At 40.1% G+C, this 21,213-nt stretch overlaps 1 protein-coding gene across 1 annotated transcript; it reads right to left on the bottom strand.

Moving 5' to 3' along the window:
- Positions 1–1,542: 1,542 nt before the first annotated feature.
- Positions 1,543–20,995, bottom strand: klhl20 (kelch-like family member 20). The gene is made up of 14 exons (XM_085379119.1): positions 20,898–20,995; positions 18,589–18,652; positions 14,918–15,175; positions 14,687–14,795; positions 14,064–14,270; positions 8,906–9,064; positions 8,629–8,723; positions 8,396–8,511; positions 8,056–8,239; positions 7,806–7,949; positions 7,551–7,684; positions 6,107–6,315; positions 5,893–5,999; positions 1,543–5,468 (listed from the first exon to the last, which is right to left on the bottom strand). The coding sequence occupies exons 2-14, from the start codon at positions 18,609–18,611 to the stop codon at positions 5,384–5,386; spliced, it is 1,830 nt and encodes a 609-aa protein (XP_085235245.1). The 5' UTR covers positions 18,612–18,652; positions 20,898–20,995; the 3' UTR covers positions 1,543–5,383.
- Between the last annotated feature and the right edge of the window lie 218 nt (positions 20,996–21,213).

Here is a 21,213-nt window from a genome sequence, read left to right as displayed (position 1 = left end):
ACACTAAGATTGAGATTTTGATTTTCCATGTATTTCAATAAGTGCCCTGCAAAAGGCTAAATTATAGATGATATAAAAGATGGACGCAGCTTCTAGGTCTGAAAAGAGAAGTCAATGTGGAAGTCCCTTAAGCCTGAATTGTTTTAAAAAAACCATCTTGTTATTTATAAGTTTGTAGAGTATGACCCTACAATAATGCATTAGAGAAAACCCCAACAATCATATGAACACCAATGAACGCCCTTTTAACAGGAAAAAAACTCCAACAGAACCAGGCTCAGGGAGGGGCGGGGCCATCTGCTGTGACCAGTTGGGGAGAGAGAAGGAAGACAGGATAAAGACATGCTGTGGAAGAGAGACAGAGGTTAATAACAAGTATGATTCAATGCAGAGACTATTAACACATAGTGAGTGAGAAAGGTGACTGGAAAGGAAAAACTCAATGCATCATGGGAATCTCCGGCAGCCTACACCTATTGCAGCATAACTAAGGGAGGATTCAGGGTCACCTGGTCCAGCCCTAACTATATGCTTTAGCAAAAAGGAAAGTTTGAAGCCCAATCTTAAAAGTAGAGATAGTGTCTGTCTCCCGAATCCAAACTGGAAGCTGGTTCCACAGAAGAGGGGCCTGAAAACTGAAGGCTCTGCCTCCCATTCTACTTTTAAATACTCTAGGAACAACAAGTAGGCCTGCAGAGCAAGAGCGAAGTGCTCTAATAGGTTGATATGGTACTACAAGGTCATTAAGATAAGATGGGGCCTGATTATTTAAGACCTTGTATGTGAGGAGCAGGATTTTGAATTCTGGATTTAACAGGAAGCCAATGAAGGGAAGCCAAAACAGGAGAAATCTGCTCTCTCTTTCTAGTCCCTGTCAGGACCTAAAATGGCCTAAAATTAGCTAAGACTGCTGGGTCTAGAGATGCTTTTTAAGTAACGGTTTAACTACTGCTAGCTTGAAGGCCTCTGGTACATAGCCTATTATTAGAGATAAGTTGATCATACATTTGGACAGGTTTCTAGAAATGCTTAACCAACAGTTTTAAATTCTCCCTAATGTTGCCTGCTCTGGCCCCTGGAAGACAACTACCCGTGTTTGGTGGCGTACCTTTGCATGTCTCAGAATAGAATCGCCAATTAGTTTGATTGCCGGGGGGTGTCGCTGAGTGGGGAGACAGAATTAGACACATGAACTGGTTGGTGTACCAGGCTTCTGTTTAAACTACATTTCCTCCTCACTGTCACCCAGCCATCCGGTTTCCCCAGCTGCTCAGGACAGTCTGCAGGGGGACAGCTATATAGGGGGGCCTACGCTACCTTCGGCTCCACAGGCTACAGGGACCTGGCTATTTTGAGGGTGCAAAGCAGAGTCTCCAGTTCAGTGATCCTGGCCTCCAGAGCTGCAAACAGGCTACATTGAAGTATCATTATTGCTAAAGGAGGCTGAGGGGTAATTAAACTTACTTAAACTTAGACTTATATCACTTTTAACAGAGAAAAAAAAAAAAGGAAAAGAAAAAGAGAGAGAGAAACCCTTCCGGGAAAAAGTTTAATCGTTGTCATAGTGAACATGGTGAGCTAAGACAGCTCGCTGATACACAAAAACAAACATCTGCAATTACAACCACGTTTTGGGTGAGGCTTCTCAAAAGGCTACCGACTGAAGGCTGGCTGACAATTATAATACAATGCATCATTAGTAGAACATATGACAGAAATACCACTCAGTCTGGGAACCATATTTCTCTTGCTTTGGTCTAAAATCTTTTCCAAAAATGAGGTTTGGTCTGCCTTGTGTACTTATAATTCCATCAATAACTGCTTCGTTAAAAGGTTGAAAAAAAAAAAAAAAAAATCATAGTTGTTTATAAATCAAGGACTTAACACTCATTAGAACAAGCATGCTGTCACACAGCTGAAAAATTGGGTGGTTTAAATAATAAAACATGCTTCTTACAACAAAATTATGACAACCAAAGTAATAAGATGCATGGACTCTTAAACTGAGTGGCATTTCCTTGTAATTCTGTGACAGTTGAAAATAGCAAAATGTTTTTGGAAGAGTCTTCAAGAAGCAGGCAAACAGTTGTTGTTCAGCAACTGCGTATGTGTCACAATTCTTCAACATCCAAAAAAATAAAAAATAAAAAAATAAAAAATAATGAAATGGTCAACGATTCATCTTTTCAAGTGAGCATTTCTGAAGCATAAACATTCATTTTTTTTTTTAAAGTGGAGCTCTGCAAAGAGTAACTACACAAACAGACAGCAGTTCTGCCTCTTGAAATCCTCCCCTGTGTTAGCAGAGAACATAATCCAAAAACTACCCAAAAAAATGTAAATAAATTTTTAAAAAAAAAAACAAAACAAAAACACCAACATTCAGGTTGTGACTCGCTCGCTTATGACATTTTAGTTTATAATAAAAAAAATAAAATAAAAATAAAAAAAGAAAGAAAAGAAGGAAAAAAGGATGTTTCAGATTCCATAGTTTAAAGTGCAGAGCTGCTGTAATGAGCTGCATGTGACACATGTAGTGTTGCATGTGGGAAAAGAAAACTGCTTCTGCACAGCATCAAGGCAGCGATGCCTGAAATGTATGATTCCCCAGCTGACCTGTGATTCTTTTTTTCCATCCCAATGTCTGGAAACACCTTTATAAAATATAATTAAGAAACAAACAAAAGAAAAGATAAAATCTAAAATACATTACCAATCACAGTGCAATAAATTCGGAGAAGATTCATTCAAAACTAAATTTCACCATCTATTTAAACTCTGTGAGAGATCAGTTGTACAACCATGTACCACTCCTCATCTGTATCACCCTTTTCTGTATAAGTGCTGCATTATGAGCGTCCACCAGCAGGCGGTGCTGTTACACTGTATGATGACAGAACAAAAGCAAGGATGTGGGAACTGAAAGCAGAACAAAAATGGACCTATGGCTCTGTAAACAAATATATATTGTCACACTACGCACGCACGTAGCAATTACTTTATAGTTAACAGTTCTATTCATGTGGTCCATCCTGTCTTACTGCATTTTTAAAAAGGCTATTCACACAACTCTGAAGTTTTGAAACAGAGACTGCAAAGAAGGTAACAGAACTCCAATTTTTTTTTTCTCCTCCACTTCCATGAGAGATGCCTGATTTCTGTGATTAGGGACAGTATGGCTACAGAAGCAGAGTCCTTTCTGATTTTGAATTAATTACAACATCATTATGCGAGTCTGCGAGGTGCAGCATAAGTTGTGGTAAAGCTGTCACACAGAGAATCAGTTGGATGGCTTACAAACAGGTCCATCTGTAAGCTATCCAATGTTTGTAATATTTCAATATGATGATGATTTCTTTTTAAAATGAACTAATTTTATTTATTTATTTTTTTTAATTGCACTGGCTATGGCTAAAAAGAACAGATTTCTCTGTGAGCTTTACTGTAATGACACGCAGACACGCCAATCAGCTGTGTCCACATTTGATCAGTGGGCTCAGTGTCCAGTACAGTCAAGCAACCCTGTTTGCTGTGCATCAGAGAGCGCTCCAACATCATTCTGTGTGTGCAATTTAAAATGCTCTTCAATTCTTTCTTTCTACACTGCACATTGAACAAAATCAAGGAAACTTCCTGAAATTGTATGCATGTTCTTAAACCTTAAATAAATTCAAACAAGATGGAATTCTTGGCAAAAGACTCTTGGTGCCGGCAGTGTGATGAAGCATCATCGAGTGTTCCCAAGTAATTTTTTTTCCCCATGTAGACATTAACGGCTGCCTGTGCCATCTGTGATTGAATTTCTAGTACGCAACATCTTTACTCATATTTCGAATGTTCAACCATTGCTAATCAGCTAGCCTTGGCTATTCCTATTTCTGGTTTTCCTACTTCCTGGTCAAATAGACTGCATGGACAAAAGTATTGGGCCACACTTTTTAAACGTTGAATTCAGCCGTTTCCAGTTCTAGTGCTGCAGTTGTAAAAATCAAGCATCTAGCCATGCAGTCTGACTTCACAAACATTTCCTAAAGAGCTTATTGAATTTAAGCATGACACTGCAATAAGCCAGTTTAATGTTTCTTCCCTCCCAGATATTCCACAATCAACTGCAAGTCGTCTTATTCCAAACTGGAAGCATTTAGGAACTGCAGCCTCAGAGTGTTAGACCACATCAAGCTACAGAGTGAGGTCACCAGGTGCTGAGGTACATGGTGTGTTACCAACACTCGGCACAAAAATTGTGCGCCAGGAGATCATAGCATAGGTCTCTATGGCTGAGCAGCTCCTACGGGTATTATGGTAGGTGACCCAGTAGTTTGGTCCATAGCTGTGCAGCTGTTCTAGTCTTTGATGCCAGGCAACTTCCAAAAAACAAGCTCATCCAAATATACCATCTTGGACAGCACGAGTTCTTGTTCTACTCTGGACAACTGTCACAAGCTCGTCTCGACTCTAACCAGAAAATACAGTCCAAGATGGAGAGCCTTTTTGGGGAAAACAGAAGAAGTTCCTTTCATGGCACAAATCTAATCATTTGAAGTGCTGAAGTAACATTCGAGGTTGATTTTTGATGTCTCGGTCCACTTGGGGTGAATTACATTCTTCTAAATAAAACAAATAAAATCTTTAAAGACCTCAATCAACAAAAACAGCTACAGTACCAAAAATATGGTTTTCCTCTGTGTGTCCATAGTAAACATGCAGATGCCTTCAGAAGGAAGCTGCCTGACTGTTACTGATTAATGCTACACATGAGGCCCAGAGGAAAGCTGTACGGTTCAAAGCCTATGCCAAACGGAATGAGGGAGTTTGAGCTCTTACAGTCAGTATGCAATGTTGTATCACCAGGAAATCTCACAATGAAGAGAAAGTATGTTTGCCCACTGGGTGTCTGTTCTTTAAACTTACTGAAGGCGGTGGGTGGTCAGCAGCAGCAGTTTAGGGGGGGCTGCCATATAAAGCAAAAGGAAGATGAGCAAGGCTTTCAGCTGCTGTTAAACTTCTTCAGAGGACACTCACTCCCAGCAGCTTTCTTGACTAAAGGTAAGCACCGGTTTAAATCCAGACCACAACGCTTGGAAAATAACTTTGAAAAGGTTCGTCCTCTCTGAACTAGAAGCTTAATGGTACTTGGTAGACTTCCGCTCTCAGTGCACTTCATGGCGACCGTGGTCAGTCAGTTAATGACTTTGATTTGAGGGTTGGGGGTGAAGTAAAGTTCAAAAGTTTGTCCTTCTATTGTCGTCTCATCTCCCCGTCCTCCTCATGGTTCTCACATGTCCACCTGGTTCACAATGTTTCTTTTGGAGGCACAAGAGTCAGCCAGAAGAAGCGCCAGCTGATGAGAAGTGTGTGTGGAAGGAGAGGGGCGGTGGTGGCATTACCAAATATGGGATTCACAGTGAGTCATTTTAATGACGCCCACTCCTCCACCTAACCGGCGGTAGTTCATTCCTCCGTACAACCTAGAAAGAGGAGACAAGTCAAAGAATGCCAACAATGCAAACACAGGGCTGCACAATTAATCCAAGTGTAATCTCCATCACCATTTTTGCTTCCCACAATTATATAATCACATTTGAGCAATATTTAAAATTCTTGCTCTGCCATTGAAAACACAAAGAAAAAGCCACTCAAGCACTCCCTAAAACTCAGCCCCTGTCCACATGTCTGCATGTACTAATCACAGCTGTTCACTGCGTCATGCAGCTTGAAGTTCCCTGCAGGAGTCTGTGTGGCTGCAACCAGAGTTAAGATTAGCATTTGTGTTCAGTGTCACAGCTATGAATTTATTTAACACATGTAGACGCACATCACATAGCTAAGTGTTTGACAGCTGTACTTGATGTATAGTAACTAAAGAACTGATCCTACTAGAATACCATTTACCTCCACGTGTTGGCGTCAGGGTCATAGACTTCTATAGTTTTCAGATACGTCGTGCCATCAAAGCCTCCAACTGCCATCAGTTGACCATTAACCACTGCTAAGCCCACCTACAGACACACATAGTTACTCCAATGCCTCATACAACATATGGTATCATTTAAGGTGTGCATTAAAATACATAAACATCCATCATCACTCTCCAACACACACTCACCCCACTCCGTCTGGACGTCATTGCCACTACAGGAGACCATTGATTGGTCCTGGGGTTGTATCGCTCTGCGCTGCTTAGCTCTGTGGTGTCGTCTCTACCTCCCACAGAGTAAATCATGTCCTGATAGACCGCACAGCCAAGGTGCTTTCTTCTGGTTCCCATGGGGGACACTGTGTGCCAGCGGTTCTCTTGAGGGTTGTAGCGCTCCACTGAAGAGGAAAGAATGAGGTGATTAAATAACAGGAGAAAATGGCATAAATATGTAGACAGATTTCAATCATTGGTTCAACTAAGAACATCGTTCAAATGTGGTTATCAATGGGAAACAAGAAACACCACTTACATACAGTTTGGTTTGCTTTACCATTAACTTTAACCAATAAGAGTAAGTGTAACTCCTTAGCTATTGGTCATTAAAGATCATCATCATCATCATCAAGCCTCTGTAATTGTATTCAAGCCCCAAATTGCAACCCTAAACTGCTCCCTGTTGGTCAAACTTAACTGAAAAAGTTTCAGTTTTTATTACACTGCTTTTAGACATAAGTTACAGCATTTTGTCAGATAAAGTATCAGTTTTTACACACAAATATAATTCAACAAATTCTTTTAATCTAAGTATTTTAAAAATGTTGCATTTTTTTAAATCCTCAGCTTTTCAACTAAAATCTGTCTAGTTATGTTTAGTAATTATAGTAGTCAAAATGTGACACTGTGCACTGGAAATTGTTATAGCGATTCAACTAAAGAAAAAGAAAAAAAAAGAAAAAGAAAGAAAGATTTAAGACATTTGACACCCATCCAAACTGAGGCATGTTTGTCATTTGTTTTAGTTTCTGTGTATTTTTGACATTTAAAATATTTATTTTTAGGCCTTTTTGACACTATAGAGGACGGGAACAGAGAGCAGTGAATGACACACAGGAAATGTCCAGAGCCAGACTAGAACCCAGGCCCCTGCGGCAGTCTTTATCTAAATGTGGCTCGCCTGCTCTGTGAGCTGTTCTGGCAGCAATACTTCAGACATAAAGACTTGAACAACCTCCAGGGAGAAAACTGAAGGCAATTCTGAAGTGCCAAAAACTGCAGTTCCCGAAGTGGCCATTTGAGCCTTTTCCAAACATTTGTCCATCAAGGACTGTTAAAATGTTAAAATAAAGTGCATAATAACAAAGAAGTTGTTTACACTCCTATGGATTTCCCCCCTTTTAAACATTACAGCGATCATTTTTGTGCTGCCATATGGGGCTGCATCTGCTTGCTGTTTGGTATAGACAATCTATGCTCTCATTTGGTGAGTGAAATGCCACTATTTGAGATTAGTCTATTACTTGGCACCAATTAGCAGGTACCTGATAACCAAATCTTGCTAAGGTTAGCAGATGACTTAGTATTTCTCCATCTTTTTTATACAGTCCATGCTTACACATGATTCAGTGCACACCTGTGTTTAATGGAGATGTCCCATCAGATCCTCCTACAGCATATAGAAATCCTCCCAGTACAGCCACAGCTACACCCAGTCGCCTGGTGCTCATGGATGCGACACGAGTCCATTTGTTCTCCTTGGGATCATACCTGAACACAGCCAGGTTGGCCATTTAATTCCAAAGAATCATTTTTGCATTAAACTAACTTTTATCTAGTAGCCACCAATGGAACTGGAAACCCAAATAGTATAGTACAGGAAATCTGCTACCTTTCAACTATGTTGAGACAGGAAACTCCATCCTGCCCTCCCACTGCATACAGATATCCTCCAAGTACAGCGACGCCAACACTGGTGCGACAAGTACTGGTGGGGGCCACATCGCTGCTCCACTGGTTGGTTTTAGGATCGTATCTAAAGTGGAGGTAATCATGTAAATAGTAGAATAAGACACACACACAAACAGACTGTTGGAAAGCTGTGAATATCTACAGTGAAAGCCTCAGGGACTTCCGCTGACCTCTCCACAGAGTTGAGATATGACGAGCCATCGTGACCTCCCACTGCATACAATAGATCATCCAGGACACTGACACCAACTCCACATCGCCGCTTACTCATTGAAGCTACCATCCGCCACTCATTAGTCTGCGGATCATAGCGCTCCACACTGGAAATAGCGTCACCGCTGCACCAACCTCCAACTGCAAGAGAAAGAAAGAAAGAAGAAAAAGTAAAAAATAAAAATCAGGCTTTTCCTACAAAATACCAACAGTCGACTGGTAAGGACTTAAATTAAAAACAAATAAAATGCAATATTAGGAAATCATGGTTTTAATTTCTGTGCCTAAGATACTGACCTGCAAAAAGGACCTCTCCACATCGGATGGGTTTCCTGGGTCGGGTTCTGGGACCCTGCATTAGCGGTCTCTCCTGTGGTAGCAGCAGGTAATTCTTGGCCTCATCCACCAAGTCTCTGTAACATTAACCCCAAAGTAAACAGTTTCATATTAACCACAATAGCATCAATTTCCTCGATTATATGTGCACAAGCAGGATTTTTACCACTACTCCCCTTACAAACAGCACTCACCTGCACTCCTCGTCACTCTTGATGAGTGGATCTGAACCCACTGTGCCCACGAGGAACTTGGGGCTGAGGAGTGGCAGGCGGACATGCTGTAGGACCTGCAGAGCAAATACAATTAAAAAAGTCAAGCTTGAAACATTAGTCAGACTAGGACAACTAACTAAAAATGTAGTTCACAAACTATCAGAAAAACACTCAAACTACACTAACAAGGAAAAATGGACTAAGAGAATTAAACCAAAGGAGATGTTGAATGTACTGCAGGCTTCTAGCGACAAACCTGGGGTAGCTGAGGTCTTCGCTCCTGGATGCTGTATTTCACCCAGGCCATCACGGCATTGAAAACCTGCTCCTCACTCCGCACGTTCAACTCATCACTGGAGATTATGTCAATGAGCTGGTTGGCAGGCAGGAGCATGAACTCCTCACTTTCCATTACCTACAAAAATGAAGTGCAACAGACAGTCAAAGAGAGCACTGTTTATTAAAGGTCTCAGCACATCAGTCAGCAAATCAATTTTCATTACCATCAACGTCAAATAAATTGTATTCACACTTTTTAAAGCAATTCACCTTTCTCACAAAAGCATGATGTGAAATCTCATTTCTACACTAACAAAAGCAAAACCTGTCACGGGGAATAATCTCGCTCTGTCTTTTCTTCTCTCTGTTCTTTGTTTTCCAAAGACAAATTGGCTTTTAGCTGATGACATTAAAAATAACTGAGGTGAGGTGACTGAATAGCTCTCATCAGTTCATTTCACAATATTTTAGTTGGGCTAGCATCCTGACTTTCTCCACTTAAGATCATTGCCCTGTTGATGCCTGCATTGCCGTTGCTCTGTAAAATGTGTTGGCACAACTTTGAAATCATTGCGTGAACATGGACTGGAAGGAATCTGGGCCTTGAGGTAGCAAAGTGCAACTTTTAACATAATGGCTTACAGTACTGAAAACAGAAAATTCACTTTAAGAGAGAAGTCTTAAAGGAGACCTACAGCACTGCTGTAACACTTTCTCAAAGTGTTACTGTGGACTAAGGTAATGCCACCTAGAGTAAGTATATGGTTAGACACCACGTTCGGAAGATTTTTTTTTATTTATTTTTTTAAATGGGAAAGAGTACAATAACCTCAGTGTCTGAATTTAGCAGGAAATTAAAGGTCGTTCTTTATCTTTAAGACATCCTACAGTTTAATAAGTTTGTGTATTCTAGTTTCATGGATAGATAAAGATGGGTATCGTTGCATAGCAATGAAAATGCAAGCTATAACTTACAATAATATTGCGTGTAGAAATGGCCCTAGCACAGAACCCTTTTGTGTGTGAACAAGACTCCCTATTTATTAAGATAAGATTCAAACCACTGTAGTAAAACATTGTGGTCAACAGTACTGAATACTGCACTGCGGTCTAGCAGCACAGAGAATAAGAGTAAGATCATCTGTAACCCTCACTAGTACTGTGATGAGATCTGAAACCCGACTGAAATTCCTCTGCAGATGAAAGAATAGCTGTAAAACAGATAACTGATAAAGATTTTTTTTTTTTTTTTTTTTTTTAAATAAAAGGACGGGGAAAAGATTGGTCTATAATTAGCCAAGACAGCTGGATCAAGTAAAGGATGATGACACAGCTGTTCAAATATGTCTCTAGAAGGGACAATACTTTGTGTACCTTCTGAGAGAAAGGTTTATGATCAGGGATTTGGTAATTAGGTTAAATGACAGCTGTTTAAAGCCACGATTTTCAAAGGACGGTAAGGTCTTGCATCATGCATGCTTTGCACCGTGCGGGTATATTTGTGGTGTTCGTTGCCTTTGTGGAAACATGGTATTGACAGTTTGCAGTGCATGCTATTCAGCTTCTTTTTCAGACTTTCAAATTCAATTTTATTTATATAGCACCAAATCACAACACCGGTTGCCTGAAGGCTCTTGTGCCCTGTGATATGTTGGCCCTTTAAACAGCCAAAATATCTTCACCATCTTTTTCAGTATTTTCCTTGTCTTTGAAGCCTTGGGCTAATTCCACTGGCGCTTCAGTTTCTGTTTTCTAGTTTCATCTTTTATCTGCTCACACTCCTTACGCACTGGTATGTATAGCTTCAGTATCCAAAACAGTAGCACATGTGCTTCCGCTAGCCACTTCCCTACACTGTATTTGTTAAACTAACTTGAGATGGCTATAACTCTGTTCCAACCACATGACTGATCTGGCAATTATTTATTTATTTATTTATCTATCTATCTATCAAATTTTATAGCAACCATGTCTCATATGAAGGTTATCTTGTGATAATCTTCTTTACAGGAAGTGCAGAATTATTAGGCAAGTTGTATTTTTGAGGAATTATTTTATTATTGAACAACAACCATGTTCTCAATGAACCCAAAAAACTCATTAATATCAAAGCTGAATGTTTTTGGAAGTAGTTTTTAGTTTGTTTTTAGTTTTAGCTATTTTAGGGGGATATCTGTGTGTGCAGGTGACTATTACTGTGCATAATTATTAGGCAACTTAACAAAAAACAAATATATACCCATTTCAATTATTTATTTTTACCAGTGAAACCAATATAACATCTCCACATTCACAAATATACATTTCTGACATTCAAAAACAAATCAGCGACCAATATAGCCACCTTTCTTTGCAAGGACACTCAAAAGCCTGCCATCCATGGATCCTGTCAGTGTTTTGATCTGTTCAACATCAACATTGCGTGCAGCAGCAACCACAGCCTCCCAGACACTGTTCAGAGAGGTGTACTGTTTTCCCTCCTTGTAAATCTCACATTTGATGATGGACCACAGGTTCTCGATGGGGTTCAGATCAGGTGAACAAGGTGGCCATGTCATTAGTTTTTCTTCTTTTATACCCTTTCTTGCCAGCCACGCTGTGGAGTACTTGGACGCGTGTGATGGAGCATTGTCCTGCATGAAAATCATGTTTTTCTTGAAGGATGCAGACTTCTTCCTGTACCACTGCTTGAAGAAGGTGTCTTCCAGAAACTGGCAGTAGGACTGGGAGTTGAGCTTGACTCCATCCTCAACCCGAAAAGGCCCCACAAGCTCATCTTTGATGATACCAGCCCAAACCAGTACTCCACCTCCACCTTGCTGGCGTCTGAGTCGGACTGGAGCTCTCTGCCCTTTACCAATCCAGCCACGGGCCCATCCATCTGGCCCATCAAGACTCACTCTCATTTCATCAGTCCATAAAACCTTAGAAAAACCAGTCTTGAGATATTTCTTGGCCCAGTCTTGACGTTTCAGCTTGTGTGTCTTGTTCAGTGGTGGTCGTCTTTCAGCCTTTCTTACCATGGCCATGTCTCTGAGTATGGCACACCTTGTGCTTTTGGGCACTCCAGTGATGTTGCAGCTCTGAAATATGGCCAAACTGGTGGCAAGTGGCATCTTGGGGGCTGCACACTTGACTTTTCTCAGTTCATGGGCAGTTATTTTGCACCTTGGTTTTTCCACACGCTTCTTGTGACCCTGTTGACTATTTTGAATGAAACGCTTGATTGTTCGATGATCACGCTTCAGAAGCTTTGCAATTTTGAGACTGCTGCATCCCTCTGCAAGATATCTCACTATTTTTGACTTTTCTGAGCCTGTCAAGTCCTTCTTTTGACCCATTTTGCCAAAGGAAAGGACGTTGCCTAATAATTATGCACACCTGATATAGGGTGTTGATGTCATTAGACCACACCCCTTCTCATTACAGAGATGCACATCACCTAATATGCTTAATTGGTAGTAGGCTTTCCAGCCTATACAGCTTGGAGTAAGACAACATGTATGAAGAGGATGATGTGGACAAAATACTCATTTGCCTAATAATTCTGCACTCCCTGTAATCTTCTTTTCTTGACATTCATTCCATCATACATGCATGTGTGGTTTCAAACAAATGAAGGGGAAGGAATTACGGAAATGCCAAACTATAAAAATGAGTTTTCAGCATTCGCTTAAAAGAAAAACTAGAACCTCAGTTTTACCAAAACAGAGAGGAAATTAGAATACATCCAATTAGTAACGGCAGAGAAATGTTCCTTGAGGCAGGAGAGGCTGTTGAGGTTGTTGGGCTTGACAGAAAAATATAACTGTGTTTCATCCTGCAAAGCAGTGGTAAGAGATCCCATTAAAACCATTAACTAGGTGACCCAGGGGTAACATATAAAAATAAATAAATAAACAGAATTGGTGTAAGGCTTGAAGCCTAGGCACTCCACAAACGAGCGGTGCAGATTAGAGCATACATTGATTAATATGAATTCTAAAATATCTGTTTGATAAGTATGAAAGAAAAAAAAAAAAAAAAAACTATTAAGGAGAAGAACCGGTGATCCCAACCCAGCTTCATAGTATGCTAATAAGTAGCATTATCAACAGTATCAAAGGCTGCAGATAAGTCAAGCAGGACATAAATGGATTGCTCACCTTTATCCGAGTGCATAAGGACATCATTAATAATTTTCAATAACGCTGTTTCAGTGCTGTGTCTGTAACCTGATTGGAATTTATAGAAAATATTATTTACTCTAAAATCCGAATGAGTTGACGACCAACAACTTTCCTAAGGATTTTGAAAAGAAACAGATTGGAAATTGGCCTATAAGTATTTAAATCAGTGGGCTCTAAGGAGGTTTGTTTTTTAGTAGAGGGACGACGCTGGCTGGAATCCAGCCAGATGAAAGGGACCGACTGACAGGCAGGGTCAAGTGCACAAGTGTGACACTATATTCAAAATATCTGTTGAAGAGATTATTTGAGAGAGACTTGGAATATGGAGAGCAGTCTTTTTCCGTCTCTGTTCAGCCTTTCTTCATTCTCTTCTTTGGTGAATCTGACTTTTAACAGTGCGACATGATGCTGAATTGAAGAGCATATATTATTAAACCAGTTAACTAAGTCACTGATATCTGAAAAAATAGTTTTTGATGCAGTTACATCTGGGTTGCACATCACCAGCTGTTAGTATCTGCACCTTCACAGCCCGTTTGTACTTGACAGTGTGTTTTTGCCTGAAGTGGAGAAAGTGATGCTTTCACCTTTAGCAGGAACAGATTTCTATTTTATGTACTGTGATTTGTTGGTTTAAAGTCTGAAGCTTTGAAGTAGCTCCAACTGTCGTCTTTACCTGCATTTGTCTTCTTGTTGTGCGCACCACAGAACGTAAATGTATGGCCTTACTATACCAACAACACCATGATATGGCACTTTTAGATCATTTACAAATGTAAACCATTTTTATAACAGACGCATTTGGCACGACAGAAAGAAATCTCTATATCCTAAATGTATACTAACGTATGTATACTAAATGTAAATTTTGCACATTCAATCTAAAGCAACATGTAGAATCATTGTAACACGTAGCACTATACAGCGATTATAAACGACCGTGAACAGTTGTATGTGGGTTCTTACCTCCTGAAAATTGTGCTGGGTGAACTTATCTGCAATGCGGAGCAGCTCGCGGCAGGAGTGTGTGTCAGCAAAGGCCCTGATGCCCAGGCAGTTAGATGGATCCAGCTGCCTCTTAAGGAACTCGCAGCACGCCTCCTGGATCTCAGCAAGCTGGAGGAGGCAGGCTGCAGGGAGCAGCGTCTGGACATTCCCCTCCTCTACAGTCACCTGAAAGGGTGCAGATCAGGACATCAGATACACTGAGTTTTTTTAGCTTTAGCAACTGATTGATCACAATGTGTGGTCTCCACAGCTCCTCCGTTTTTATGCATTCAAACTGTGGCTCCATGTCAGTCTCCTCACATCTTTTGAGAAAGTTCTGCTATAGTCAAGGTTATAGCCAAGAAACATGTTTTTCATTTTAATCATAGACCTTACTGTACTCTGCAGGAAACAAAGCCGCCTGCAAAGGTTTTGCTCTCCTGATTCGTACTTTTGGAAAACTTTGCCATAGACTTGTTTGGACAGGTTTTTTTACATTCAATATGCAGTTTCATCAGTTTGTCTTTTTTTTTTTTTTTTTTTTTTTTTTTAAACTTAATGTGCACCTGCGGTTAATTCTAACAGCATGCTACCATCCCTACCTGTGATGTATAAGCAAAGTCAATCAGCAGCTCCATGGCTCTCTCATCAATGTCACGAATAACCACTTCCGTCTGCCTGCTCTCTGCCAGCTCTCCAGTAAACATGGCCCTGAAGAAGAACGGGAAAAAGAAAGATGACATTATTTTTTGTGTCACAGCAATCACTGGAGCCCAGGAATTTAGCTGTAAATAAACTAGCCTGATGTGGGATCACACAGTGTCTCCTCATACCTGAAATAGGGGCTGCAGGCAGAGAGGATCACACGGTGCGCGTAGATCTTCTTGGCACCCACCACCAGCACCACGTCACAGAGCTCCCGGTGTTTTCTCAGCAGGTTGATCACCTCCAGGGTCTGCCTCGGGTGTTTGTCTGAGACGTAGGGCATGCGTGCAGGCTGGGGGACCCCTTCAGGGAGCTTGTTGGGGTCCCCCAGAGTACAGCGGCTGGTGATGTCCATTCCAGTGGCGTCCTGACGTGCGCTGGTGGCCCTGACATTAGCACATATCAATATACTCTTAGTTACATTAAATTAATTTCAATTAGAATAAGCTAGCCAAGAACCCACAGTGATGGTAATGCTGAGAGAATGCTGACCCCAGCCAGGCAGTCGGACCACGAACTTTAACAGGTAACAAAAGTGATGAGCAGTCAGGCTGCGCCCTCCATTTCTACCACTCATGTTTCTAAAGTACAATCACTGTGGTGATCACTCTAAAGTCTCTTTGTGCTCATTTTCATCTTTGCATTGTATTAATATCTAAATACTACGGAAAAGATCATGTGTGTTCTCATTAGGATGTGTTGGTGTGTGAGACTGTAGCTTATAGGTTTATACTTGTAAATGACAAGTGCGAGACAAGGTGTTTCAGGACATTTTGCAGAGAAACACATAAGTAACAAAGTACTTTCTCGTGGGAGTAATTAAGTTATATAGTGCATTACTTTACAAGAAAAGTGTTCCGAGTACATGCTAGGGCTGTCACGATTAGTCACGAATACGTCAACTATTAAAATCGTCGACGACTGATTTAATAGTCGACTTGTCGTTTAAAGCTTTGCAAGATCCCGAAAGACGCAGGAATAAGTAGTAGGATTTAAGAGTGTAATAACGGACTGAAACAGAAGACGGCAGCACTGCATGTACAAGGACCTCATATCACCATATCACCCCCCCTCCAAAAAAAAGAAAAGCACTTCACTCTCAAACTGCAGGCTTACTTGTGGTTCCTAGGATATTTAAAAGTAGAATGTGATGCAGAGCCTTCAGCTTTCAGGCCCCTCTTCTGTGGGCCTAGCTCCTAGTTTGGATTCGGGATACGGACACCTACTTTTAGGATCAAGATTAAAACTTTACTTTTTGATAAAGATTACAGTTAGGCTTGAATTAGGTGACCTTAAATCCTTCTTTAGTTATGCTGCAATAGGCTTAAGGCGCCATGGGTGGCTTTGCTCACAATGAAAAGGAGGAGAATAGGTCAAAACATGAAGCCAAGACTTTGTTGAGTGGTTTTGGGGTTTTTTTTGCAAAGTTATTTGCACAAACGAAACTCCTCCCCCTTTGTGTCTGTGTGTCTCTGAGCTTCTGTACAGGATTATCAATAAAATACCGGTAAAAAGTGGCTAGATCGTAGCCGCAGCAGTTCTGACAGAGGTTTCTTCCTGTTATAAGGGCGTTTTTCTCTTCCCACTGTTGTCAAATGCTCGCTCATAGGGGGTTGTCTGGTTGTTGGGGTTTTCTCTGTGTTATTGTAGGCTCTTTACCTTACAATATAAAACGCCTTGAGGCGACTGTTGTTGTGATTTCATGGTATATAAATAAAATTGAATTGAACTGAATACAGTGTCAGTCTATGGCCATCAGCTGAACCTAATATAGCAAGGTCAGTACCCTGCATGTGCCTCAGCCAGTGTAAACTTATCCACACCGGTCGGTTGACTTGGTGTACCCCTGCATCTTTTTAAATCCCAGGATGACTTTGGGTTTGGGATTTACTTCAGCTCATGTTCCCAGTACTGGTCAAGAATTCCTAACACCTGAACGCATCCTCTTCACTTTGTGTCCTTACCATTACAGATGGGAGAAATGACATCATTGCACATACATGACCTTTGTTAAAGACGTTTTGTGGATTGTATTTAATACATAATGTAAAGTTTCAAATCTTAGTCAAAAAAAAAAAAAAAAAAAAAAAAAAAAAAAAATCAGCAAATAAATATCCTTTGAGTGACATATTTTCACAAAATAATGTGAAAATAAAATGCAATGTAATCCAGGGCAACTCAGCAACAAGACAAAACTGCTGTGATATTTTTAAAAAAGGAACTTCATCTAGCCAGCATTCACAGGAACTGTTGGCCTGAGGAGAAAAGGTCATGATACACTGAGCCTCTAATGCTTTCACTCAAAACATTCTGACCTTTCATTATGTCATTTGAATTGCCCTAACAGTAACAGTAGGAAAAGTACAAAATTAAAAAGCTTAAGTAGGTGTGACGTTTTAAAGACTGGAGTCAAAGTAGTGGGGTAAATGAGGAGACATAAATGCTGCACCTATAGAGATTTTGATTTAAATTTAAACTGCTCCAGACTCTTATCAGAGACATTCGGGAAATTTTTTATGCTCCTGTAATTGGATGATGTCAGAGTAGGCGCCATTCCTACACGATTAGCTTTGGCTCTGGCGACACCCCACCGATCTGATGTTCAAACCTTATGTTTATAAGTGGCAGCCAATCAGATCAAAGTCTCTTAAAATGTGGGTGGTCTTTAGAGGGCTAAAATAGCTCATTTCAGACAGAAGATGAACTGAGGGGCCACACCAAGGTAGTATAAGATAAATAAGCATCATTTTGAACAATGACTCATACAAAACTACTCCAGTAGCCAAAGATTACAATTATGGACCTGAAAATTGACCTAACGAGTATCCTTTAAAGCTGCTGGTTGCACAACACAGGCAACTTTTAACTATAAAGCATAAAACAATAATTAGATACTGTCTTAGTGTTAACGTCTTAAATTAGGTCCTACCTACCCAATTACACACAGCTATTTTAGTTTTATATGACAAATGTAGAATTACGCTGTTTCATTTCACATTAATGACACTAAAACTGCCTTTACAATTAAACTTCCGGAAAATCGGGTCAGGATATTTTCTTTCCTCAGACAGAACAGAGAAAAGAGTTCACCTCAGTCACATTTCCAGTATTCTGTGTGGTTTCTGCTTGGACTGCATGAGTTCATGGCTGCAACACATGCATGAAACAGCTCATGTTTATAATCTGGATGGGACCTCAGCCCTTATACACTATTATGTTACATTATACAAAAATGCTAATGTTGATCATTCTTCCCCCACCCAAAAGAGAAAAAAAATAACCTAATGTCCATCCCGTTTCACCTGTAACATGCACAACAGACTCCATGAACACAGTTTTTCATTTTGCATAGTGGCTCTGGTGTTTCCCCTTACTGTGAAAAGTTTATTTTTAGCCAGTCTTGTTTCACAGACTCCTGCTCTGCATCGTGACACCACCTATCTTCTCCAGTGGGCCATCAAACCTAAATTTAAAAGCCCAACAAAGCAGCAGAGCTAAGGTCAGTACCACCAAGTGCTATAGAGAGTTCTGGGTAGAACTTCTATTGAACCAGCCCCTTTGATCCCGTAAAGAAGGGATTTTTCTGCCTTTTAAGCTTATGTGGTGACATAACAAGGTGTCAATGAGCCATAGAGGATCTTTAACGCTCACACTGAAGGAATTTGATTGAGGATTTCCGTGACTACCACATCTGATATAATACTGCCGTTAAAAAGAAAATTGGTAAACAGTAACCAAAGAATCTGGAATTAACAGCCACATACTTTTGCCATTCTTCCCAGAAAACTACCACACTTACCTGCGCATTGGCTTTGCATCCATGCACTGAAGAACAATGTTTGGTCCTATACTTTCAAGTTAACCTGTGAAGAAAAACAACACAAATCAGCATTTCCTGCAGTTAGTCTGACCCCCACAAATATAAGATAAAAACTAGTATTTTTTTATATCTGATTTGTGATTCCTGCCTGCTGATGGGAAAAAATTACAACCTCTTGTGACAGCAGAATAATCATTTTTTCCTGTGATTTACTCCACACCACAATCCTACCTACCAAATTGACCACTTCTGTCAGCAAGACTGAGACCAAACAATCTACTGCTATCAAATTATGATCCTGCAATAAAACCTACCTTTGTATGCGTTTTGCTGACACTATGTGTGTGCAGCCTTCTCTCTGTAAATGTTCAGGAACTGGTGACTCACAGTGTCTTTCCGCTTCCTTCACATCTCACTCCACTATAACAAATTCTTATAGCCTTCTTCCATTCCATCAATTATTTCCTATCAAACACTTTTATCATCATATCAACCAGTATCACCCCTCTGCTGCCAGTCTTAATTTAAGTTTTTTTCCACATCCAATAACTTTTTTGATACTCACTAAAGCATGGCTCTCTATAGGCAATCATAGTCCTCTTTTCCTCTTACCTGAGGCACACCTACACCAACCCTGGCTGGTGGGGATTGCTGTCATTTTTCTTTTTAATTTAATGCATTCCCATTTTACTGCGTAGTATAACTTCATTCGAACATCTTGGCTTTACCAGAAAACTCTGAAGACCCTGGAATGATTTCAATATTTTACAGTCCACCTAGGCCAAACAATGTTTTACCCAAGAAGTTATCATACTTTACTCCAAATTATGATCAAATTCTTATCCTCAGTGATTTTAACATTAAAATTATGTTCTAACTGGTCAACCATCAATGACCATTCTAAATTTCCCTATATGAATGAATCCATCCAAGCATTCATTCATTCATTTTCTTCTGCTTATCCATTTCATAAAAATCACACACTTGATTCTAAAAATAAAATATCAATAGTGTAAATAAAAATAAATATCTCAGCACTGCCAGCAGCTCTCTGTCTCACGAGTGGCACAGAATGCTAAGCTGGCTTCCACCAACTGTTGAGTTAACAGACTGCTATCTATCTCCAAACATACTACAAGTAGCTCTCACTGTTTCAAACTTCAAACACACTGCTACCATTGCAGCGAGATGGAAAGAGACAGCAGTAAATGCTTAAGCCTACTGTAATTAGTGAAGATCAGTGGACAGAAATGAGCTGAACAGCTGAAGTTAAATATCAAGATTTTTTTTATGTATGTAAATAACAGTTAACTAAAAAAGTAAGCTAATTCATTACATTGTTTAACGGTTGCACCTTTTGTCTAAAAGTAAACCTCTAAAATAAAAACCCCCACACAACAACAAAACAACAACAACTGGCCTTACTTCCAGTTGATGTCACTCATTCAAAACCTGGAGTCCCTCCTTCACACACACATTCTTTCTTCCCTCTCGTTTTTGTCATATGGTTACACTGAGGTGTCAAGTGTTTCAGCCAGCTGCTGCTGCACTAGATTAAATTAACCTAATCAGAGAGAAGTCAGAAAACAAGACCCCAAAATGGAAAGCGCTGTGTGGGTTCATCCAGACAGTAGCGGGCTTAGAAGGCTCATTTTAACGTAAGCTTTATTTCAAAAATATCCCCAATATTACTCCATCGGTCTACATTAACACAAGGCAGCTCTCTATGAGTTATTTATTTTTAGCTCTTCGACATGTAGCTTAGCTAAGACACGCTAATTGTTGGCTGATAGCTGCATTAGCAGTTACCAGACTGGTTGGCGATTTATGATTTCCAGTGCTGTGGTAAGAGTTGTGTTAGTATGTGACTTAGCCAAAGAGGAGATAAAAGGAGAAGTAACGTCTTCCGAGGCTAAATGCGTTCCAAAAAACTGAAAATCGGGACTAGCTTCTTAACGCTACTTAACTTCCCGAGGATATGTGGGAAAGCTAGTGCTACAGCTAGCACTGAGATAGGAATTCCCTTCACAATACAAACGTTAAAACAACCTAATACAAGCAGAGACAACAAATTTAAACTATAAACGACATTCAAGAATAATCCAAAGCGTTTAGACTATTTCTGGTCGTCAGAGATGCTGTTTTAGCATCAGCCCACAAGCCACGGATTGAATATTATAAACTGTAGTGCTAACATTAATTAAATCAGTAGTGAGCGGTATATACCGATACCATAAGCAATGACAACTACGTAGGAAAAAAGCAAGAGTGTACGAAACGGGTTTTACCTTAGAGTTCCATCCCAACCACAGACATTAGTCAGCCAGGCTCTTAATGTTTACAGTTTTAAGCCGTCGGTTGTTGAACTCCGCAGCTTTTCTTCCTCGGTAATATGCGCATGCCGAATGTCAAGCGCCACTTCCTGATAATTTGATTTCAAAATAAAAGTAGGGGACTATGTCATCGCACGTAAAGATAAATAATAAAAAATAAAATGTAGCTGAAGTACTGTGCAAAAGTCTAGTGTAAGGGTCTAAAAAGTAGTTTGTACTATTCCAACGAGCTTGAAAGTCAACATTTTGTTTGAGCATCTTTTTTCTACAA

The sequence above is a fragment of the Diplotaxodon limnothrissa genome, linkage group LG18 (assembly GCF_057381915.1).
Source record: "Diplotaxodon limnothrissa isolate DT_005_m linkage group LG18, D_limnothrissa_male_GT1.1, whole genome shotgun sequence".
NCBI lineage: Eukaryota > Metazoa > Chordata > Actinopteri > Cichliformes > Cichlidae > Diplotaxodon > Diplotaxodon limnothrissa.
This window is presented reverse-complemented; position numbering and strand designations above follow the sequence as displayed.

Coding starts and splice junctions, on each gene's coding strand:
- klhl20 (XM_085379119.1), bottom strand. CDS start 18,611: ATGGATGCAAAGCCAATGCGCAG. Junction 6,000..6,106: donor TGACGTCCAGACGGAGTGGG/GTGAGTGTGTGT, acceptor GTGTGTCTGTAG/GTGGGCTTAGCAGTGGTTAA. Junction 5,469..5,892: donor CCTGACGCCAACACGTGGAG/GTAAATGGTATT, acceptor TCCTCTTTCTAG/GTTGTACGGAGGAATGAACT.